General features: G+C 48.9%; 1 protein-coding gene across 1 annotated transcript in view; it reads right to left on the bottom strand.

The window, feature by feature from the left end:
- Positions 1–1633: 1633 nt before the first annotated feature.
- The window catches only part of LOC112960042 (vitamin D3 hydroxylase-associated protein-like), a 10827-nt gene continuing 4317 nt past the window's right edge, over positions 1634–8143 (bottom strand). Inside the window, exons 8-17 of the mRNA XM_026054242.1 lie at positions 7727–7851; positions 7337–7462; positions 6910–7007; positions 6242–6341; positions 5165–5208; positions 4675–4714; positions 3760–3868; positions 3121–3266; positions 1920–2517; positions 1634–1839 (exon numbers count right to left, since the gene is read on the bottom strand). Coding sequence (XP_025910027.1) covers positions 1682–1839; positions 1920–2517; positions 3121–3266; positions 3760–3868; positions 4675–4714; positions 5165–5208; positions 6242–6341; positions 6910–7007; positions 7337–7462; positions 7727–7851 — 1544 coding nt within the window. The 3' untranslated portion in view covers positions 1634–1681. The remainder of the gene's footprint in view (positions 1840–1919; positions 2518–3120; positions 3267–3759; positions 3869–4674; positions 4715–5164; positions 5209–6241; positions 6342–6909; positions 7008–7336; positions 7463–7726; positions 7852–8143) is intronic.

The following is an 8143-nucleotide window of genomic DNA, read 5'->3' as shown; positions in this document are numbered from 1 at the left end:
CCCGTTAGACTCAAAATTTGGCCTGTGTTGGCTTGAAACTCAAATAATTCCCACCATTTCCCCCACTCCCTCTATGTTTAATCAATGAGAGGGGCAGAGAGGCCCTTGCAGGTTCAAAAGCACAGGGAGCTTCGCACGCAGCGAGGCCAGAGCTGGCAGAGCAGACCAGCACCCCGAGGGTCCGAGCCACCACCCTGGGCACGGGCACAAACCCCAGCAGCAGCGGGTTGAGCACTGTAGTTCCAGGATCAAGCTCCTGAGACATCCTCCTTAGCAAAAGGAGACAAGCCAGGGAGGACCGGCAGCAAATCTCCCATTATTGCTTTAAGAGGACTTAAAATCACTTGAAATCAAAGTGTTGCTTCCTACAAATGCTCAAGCTGTCCCATGACCCGAAGAGACAGAGAAGAGGCTGCTGCTCCATTAGTGCTCACTGCACAAGCCAAGTGCAGGCTTATAGGGCGCAAAGGCCTCTGGAGCCCCAGGTTTAGGCCAGACCAGCAGCTCAATCCTGCTCTCTGGTGGCTCTCACCCGAAAGGCCGTATTGCATCCAGCAACCTCCTCCTCTCAGAGGACAGGGCCACCACTGCTTGTGACCCCAGTAGTGGGTTTAATCGAGTCAAAAGACCCCGAGCAGCATCCTATAAAGGCCAGGTTCATACTGTGCAGTGCTCAGGAGCATTTCACCCTCTTCTCCATGCTGGCTACACTCTAGATAAAGTTTTAGAAACAGAGATGACCCCTTATTCTCTTCTCCAAAATGCACTACTACAGAAACAGAGGTGGCCAAACTTGTCGCCCCTCTCCAGCTTTGCTGCCTTGGCTCTGCTCCCCCAGAGTTGCTCAGGATGTAAATGTATGTAAATCTTTGGCAGTATCCACAATAGCCCCTATCTCCTGCTCTCTCTCTCTCTCCAAGCAGCTGGAGTAATTACAGTGCAGCAGTGCCAAAATGAGGCATTTCTGCTGATGAATGCACTCAATCTAAGCACAGTTTTATGTATCATTAATTCCTTTAGCATTCAAAAAAATAACTTTTTTGATGGCAGATAATACTGTAATCACTCACAATTGCCAATACAATTATCTTCATTCAGCTGTGTAAAACAACTATGGGAGTAATTTTAGCCACTTAAATTTCCTTTCTCCCTCTTTTATTTTCTTATTTTTTAACGTTCACATGAAGTTCAAAGCTGCTTGGTCTCAGGTTGCTGTGACAATCACTACTCATTCTCCAAGCTGCACACAGAGGAAGAGGTTTTCAGAGCCAGCCCTCTGTCCTCATGTTTGCATGTTAAGCTTAAGACGGTTTAAGCAATCTTAGGGATCTCCCAAAGGGTTCCAGCATCCCAGGCACCTCACTGCTAATCACTTTCCCGATGTCCCACCAAGCCACCACACAATACCTCTTCCATGTTACATATGCAGCAGCCAGCTAAGGGTAAAAAGTACTTATAAAATCCCCAAAAGCTCTTCTAGCTAGCAAGCCACAGAATTTAATAGGCCAAGTGAAGGGGAATGTCTCCTCTTAAAGATATTTTGAGAGGTCCTCGTGCTGCTAAGGGACCCCTGACACTTTTCACAGGCACAGAAAGTGAGCAGTGACAAGGAGGGTCAGCACAGCAGCTGAGTTGCATTCCAAGTTTTATTTCCACAGAGGGGGAAGTGAGGATTTGCATATCACAGAGCAGTGAGCTTAACCAGGGTGATGGGTTGGCTTTGGTCCTCGCTTGACATGTCACCTTCAGCTGCCTGTGTTTGCCCATCAGGCTGTGAGACACCAGGCTGTCGGTCCCTCTCTTCATCCCTCCGGGGTACCTGTGTTTGCACATCAAACTCTAACTCACCATGGTGGTTGTGGGTCCCTCTCCTCATCCCTCTAGGATTCCTGTGTCTGCATTATCAAGCTCTGACTCACCAGTCTGCGTGTCTCTCTCTCCATCCTTCTGGGATGCCTGTGTTTGCGCATCAGGCTTCGCCTCATGAGGCTGCAGGTCCCCTTTTTTATCAGGTGGGCGAATCAGGACTGGCCCTTCATTCTCCTCATCTGACCAGGACGCCAGTGTTGCCACATCAGGCTCAGGTGACAACATTTTTACATCACTCTGCTTCACCGGTGTTGATGTGAGAGGCTGGAATGATGCTGTTTGCCCATCGCTCTCCATGTCTGGTTGGAGAACAGCTGCTTGCAGGTCATCCTTCTGGTCATCAGCGATGATGATTCGCAAGGCTGTTCTGTGCACAGTTGGGCACGCCTCTGCCTTGCTGATCGTGTGGGACACCTCTGGCAACGTGCAACTCAACTTTAGGGGCTGCCAAGCCACAGAGTCTTCTCCCAGTGAGGTCTCATTTAGTCCATGGCTCTGGACTGGGCTAGACCCAGAATCATCACTTCTCTGTTTCTTCTCACAGGTCAGTCTTTCAACCTCTTTCATGAACCGAAGGCACAGCTCCTCCTGCCATGGTAAAGCCACACACTGGACAGCCACAGGCAGCCCTACCGCTCCTTCCACTGCCTAAAACAGATGGAGAGCAGAGAAGCATAACAGGTCATACTCAAAGCTGAAAATCTAGTACATCTCCAAGTTTTGGTGGAAGGAAGGTCTCCAGGACCTTAATGAACGTACCACAGAGCAGGAGCCACACAGAGGAGCACTGTCCTGACCCAAGGTCCTTGGAGAATAAGAAATTCAGGATACCTTTTCTTGAAGGGGGTGGAAATATCCTCTTCTCCAGGAGCAAAGCTAGGCTCCAAGTGGTCCCATATACAGCAATTTATGGTGTCACCAACAGCAAACTCTTGTGAAAGTGTTTGGGCTTTTGGAGTTTGCCACCAAACCAGCTCAATGGGATCAGGCTATAACAAGCCAAAGGCAGACTAGCTAAGCCTTTAGCGCTAACACCTCAGCAAAGGAAGACAAGCAGAAGAGCAAAGACCCCATATGCTTAAATTGTGCCAGGTTTGGGGCTACATGACAGCAGCTGAGGTTTTCTCAAAGCATGAAGTCCACACAACCCCCACAGTCCAGATGGGATTACTGTGATCTGACAGAGTGAGCTCTGCAGCAACAAGTTTGCCCTGAACTTCCCAAGCCCTGGAAAGGACCTGTCCTTCTCACCTTCCTCAGCCCCTTGTCCCAGGGCTCATCCAAGTACCCACTGTAAAGCTGCAGCTGCTCTTCATCTGCCTCTGTGACCTTGGTGACAGGCACGACTCCCACGGGGAAGTTGAGGATGTTGTACAACATAGTGGAGGACAGAGCATCTGGGAAAGAGGGGGAAAGAGTGAGAAATCCTGGGAGCCTGTGTAAGGCCTGTGACGTGCCCAAAACACTGAGGTGGGCTCGCATCCTGCTGCTTCAAACACAGGTGTCCACACCATGCAAGCAGAAGCAGAACATTTTAGAGGCTGGAGCAGTTCCTGACAGAGGACTTAGCTGGCCAGCATTAACCATAGACAAGAGCAGTTGAACCAGCTAATTTATCACTTCAGTCCCCCACCTTGAAACTAGCTACCTTCCTAGTAGCTGAAATATTTTTGGCATTCAGGATCCTTAGGTTGTGATCATCCCAGCTTTCATTTTGCCTTAATATCACCCCTTGAGATCCTACAGGCAGGATGAGAAGGGAAAGTTTGAGCCATATGGAAACAAAGCTAGGACTTCCACAAGGATTTTCTTGGATTTCTCTACTTTTAGGTAAGATGGGTGCATTTCCAGCTGAGTCTGTCTATTTGTTATCTGCTCTTTGAGGCTTACCAAGATTTGTCTCCACATGGTCCAAGGTGAAGGCTGGTCCCAGCACAGGGCACAGCACAACATCCAGGTCAAGGTTCTTCCATCGGGTGATGAATTCCCAGCGATAAACCTGGCCACAGAGAGTCAAGAGATTGTTACGAATTCCAGGATGCACCAGCCTCCTCTTCTCTTGGGAGCTTGTGGTGCTTTGCCAGCTCCACAGGTGATGAGAGTGGTGCAGAGAAGTGCAGACCAGCCACACTTACAGCACTGCGTCCAGGGAGGGGAGCTTGTCCCCTCTCTATATAACCCTATCATCCTCTGTAGCACGTTAGCAGTCAATATGGATTTGACATTTTATGCTCCTGACAGCACTATATGTTGTACCCATTTGTAATCTGTTACTTTCAGCTGTCTGGGAGCAATACTAGAGTTTTACAGACCAGAGCAGTGACTGAAGCTTTAGGGTGTTTGCTTTCAGCAAGCAGGTGAACAGCATGAGTAGGCTGCAAGCGCCAGGAAAAAGGGAACGTGTTTGGATCAGTCACCAGTAATTCCCACTTCTCTAAAAGTGTTTTGCTGTTTCTCATTCAGGACAAAATCTTTGATGCTGACAAAGACACAAGCTACATTGCAAGACTGACTTCTGGGAAATCTTTTCCTTCCCACGGCTGTAATAGCAAAAGTGTCCTCTGTGGAGCAGTAAAATTCAATTCTGCACTTTTTGCAAGAAGCATGAAGCCACCTGGGATTCAGAGCACACTGTTTTCTGCATGGATAGTGACCTTACAAAAATCAGGGTCCAGGATTTTATCTGTGGATGTCACACAACAGTCTGAGAACCTATGTCATACAACCATCACCATCCCACCAGCAGGGAGACAACCTCCCTCAGGAGCAGGGATGGTATTTATCACGTTCAAGGAATCCCGTTACCATCATGGCAGCACGGAGGTCCGCGAGTTCCTTTGGTGACCTGCAATGAGCCAAACACAGGTGATGGTCACTGAGTGGATGCAAAGCCTCCCTAGGAAAGGGGGCAGAACGTGTGCAATGCAGTAAGGCCACTAGCCCCACACACAGCCCCGAGAAATGCTGCAGCAAAACTCTCCTTACACTGCACAGTGGGCCCAGCTGAAATCTCACTACACATTTATTGTGGCTCTGTAGCCACGCAGTGATTACAAGAACAACTCAGGGGGCTGTTCTTCTCGTCAGCAGGGAAAGGAAATCACTGTCTCATGACTGTTCTTATGCCTACTACTCGCAGTTGCCATCTGGCTAATCCACCCACCAGAACAGTTGTTCTAAAGCAGAGAGACTGACCAGAGCTTGTGCTCAGTTTTCTTCCCTGTGTTATACTGCAAAGCCCCTTTTTGCAGCAACCTGCCCCCACCCCAGTGTCTGACCCCCAAAAGGTTCTTACTGTGCTCCACATGGCATGTCCAAACAGCTGGCAAAACTGGGGAACTGCAAAGGAATGAACAGTGGCCATCAGTGGACAAGCTGAGGATGGCTGTGGCTGTAACAGGCTGTGGTTTGGTTCTGGAATATGTGGGCTTGATTCCACAATAGGTGTCTCTGCCTATAGGTGTCTTCAGTCCCTATGCACCTTTCCCAGTTGCAGACACCAGCGCCAGATCCCATCCATCATTCTGCAGCCTCCCTGGCTCTCTGGACTGCTGCCCTCTTCCTCTGCCTTTGCTGCTGCTCTGCACATCACAGCCAGGACCTTGAGATGGGTTTGTGCTCTGCAGCGAGGGGGCTGAGGCACAGAGCAATGATCTGCCTTGACCAAAGACCCTAGAGAAGTGAGTGGCTGGGCTGAGGATGCAGCAACCCTGGTTCACAGGCCACCAGCTCTAACTACTACCTAAAATTCCTGTTCCATTTTGAAGGCTGCTTCTAGCAGCCACCAGAAAGACATTTGTTTTGGCCTTCCAGAGAAATTTGAGCCCCACATTCACCATTCAACTCCTCACCCAGGTTCCTACTACCCTCAAGAGTAGCTGAATCCCTTTTTGTCAGAGCTGGTGATTCAGAGTTGTCAGAAGAGCATCAATATTTGGAAGTGACCTGGGAGAGAGGAGGCAAAATCCCATGGCTGGGAGTCAGCAGGCTTTCAGAGAGCCCAAGCTGTGCTGCACTTTTCCTGTCTGACCTTGGGCCACAGGTTAGAAAGCAGAGTCCACACCATTAGGCTACCACAGGATTCAGGCTGGCCTTTGGGTCCACTCTGCCTTAGCTTTGGCTATTGCTTCACCTTGAATCAAGCTTTCTCTTGGGTATGTGGCCACCTTGGTCCAAAGCCACTACCACCATCTCAAAAAACAGCCAGATCAAGCCAGGCAGCTCCAGTCTCTAGGTTCTCCTTTTGTTGACACTGTTCTGCTCCTTGGAGTAACTCAGGAGCTCTGAGATGGACCCAGCACCATCCCTATCTTCTGAGGGATATGTCCCTCTGCACCCAGGGGCAGGATGTGGTAAATGGCAGGCCACTCACCAGGGGCTTTAGGAGACAAGCCAGGATCTTTCTCAGCACAGTTGGGAGCACATCACAGCGGATGAAGTGGCTACAGCCTGGGTCCAGACAGTCCAGTTTGCTTGGAGAGAAAGACAAGGATGAGGTGGGCAGGAGTCAGTCTCATTGCTGACAACAAAGCAGGTCTCACTCTCTGATTTATTGATATGAATACACAAGCAGAAACCCTGCAATGAAACAAAGCCTCCACCTGGGAGAGCCCCACCATCTCCTGGTGACCCTGAGTGTTGTAAAGCAAAAAAAAAAAAAAACGAGGCAGAACTCTGTTCCCACCCAAAAAGGCCTCTGTGATGCTGTGCCCTGGGACTTCAATCCCACCAAACAGCTTATGCTAAGCAAGGAGAAGCAGTTAAACAGGAAAGAAACTAATTGTTTGTCCCCACTCAGGCTGCAGTAATGATCTAGCCAGGGAATGGGACTTCTGATGTGGTAAGGGCTGCTCTTAAGACATCTGAATTTGGCCCAAAGGGGCAAGGGAAAGAGCAGATATTGTTGCTGTTGATGTTTTAGTGCACCAGATGTGCTGCAGCCTGCAATACTGAGAGCCCTCCCACCTCCCCACAGGCACCCAGCACCCTTTCCTCCCTTGTCCCAAGTACAGAGGTAGGGATAGGACGCATCAGCCATACCACATGCACGCAGAAGCAGAGTTGCTGTCAGCAAAGAGCCCCTTCAAAAACAAGCTGTTCATTGCATAGTCAACACTGGGTGGAACAAAGGGGATCATCTGGGAGAGGAAGAGGACAGAAACTCAGTAAGCAGAATTTATAAGAGCTGATTCGCTATCTCTGGGGGTGACTTTTCTGGTGTCTAATAAACATCTGAATATAACCATCACTCTTTGCTCTGGGGAGATCATTATGGGAAATTCTCCCTTCTCTCCTCTCTTGGTAGTCTATATTCATGAAACTTTTGAGGTCATCTTAACTTGGATACCTCTGTATCTCTGTCAAAGTGAGGTAAATTTGGCTGAGGAGTGCAATATGAGGAGGAAAGCATAGACAGAAATGCACATACACATTCACGGACCCCCAAGGGGCCAGCTAGCTAACCTACCGTGTGTCCAGCCTCCTCAAGCAGCAGACGGGTCTCATAGACAGCCCGAGTCACACAGGGCGGAAGCAAGAAGTAGCCATCCAGGGAATAGAAGCCAATCCGAAGGGGAGTGGGACTGCTAAACACCTGTGAGAACAAGAAGCTAGAGAACAGCTGGGGGGAAGCTCAAGGTGAAAACTTCACACAAAGCTTAACCTCTTCTACATTATCTTTCCTCAGATTCTTCCCTCTATGTTTTGCCCTCATCACTTGTGGTCTATCTCAGTCTTTGTGGAGTTTAGTTTCAGGATAGCTGCAGAGATCTCAGCCCATGGTGCCAGGATTTTGGCTTAAGTGAGAACCTAACAAGCATTAGTTCCATTTATCGACCCGCCACTCTGTAATAACTACCTCCATGTTGAAGGGGATGGGTGGCACAGTAGGGTCCAAGCAGAACATGTCTTCACACAGAAGTGCTCTCATGCACAAGGCCAGACTGTCCACATCTCTTGCTATCGGCCCCACCACACCTGTAGCTGCCACAGAGAAAAATATACACAGCTTCTATGCCAAATACCTGTTCCTCAGCTAAACTGTTAAAGGTCACAGGATACGTCAAGGGTGAATGTGTTGCTCCCACACAAGATCATCTTGTTTTCTTTCTTTCCTTCCCACCTCCCATGATCATCAAAGAAGATCTTTTATTATGCAGCTACCAGAGATAGGAAATTTTAGGTCCATGAGATTTAGTCCCCAGGTTCACTTTACATTGCCTATGTTAACTTTTTTTTTTTTTTTTTTTTTTTTTTTAGACGGCATTCCCAATAA

Source organism: Nothoprocta perdicaria, unplaced genomic scaffold (genome assembly GCF_003342845.1).
Source record: "Nothoprocta perdicaria isolate Ctin4 unplaced genomic scaffold, notPer1 scaffold_0, whole genome shotgun sequence".
NCBI classification, from domain to species: Eukaryota; Metazoa; Chordata; class Aves; order Tinamiformes; family Tinamidae; genus Nothoprocta; species Nothoprocta perdicaria.
Note: the sequence above shows the minus strand (reverse complement) of the source record. Positions and strands in the feature narration are given on the sequence as shown.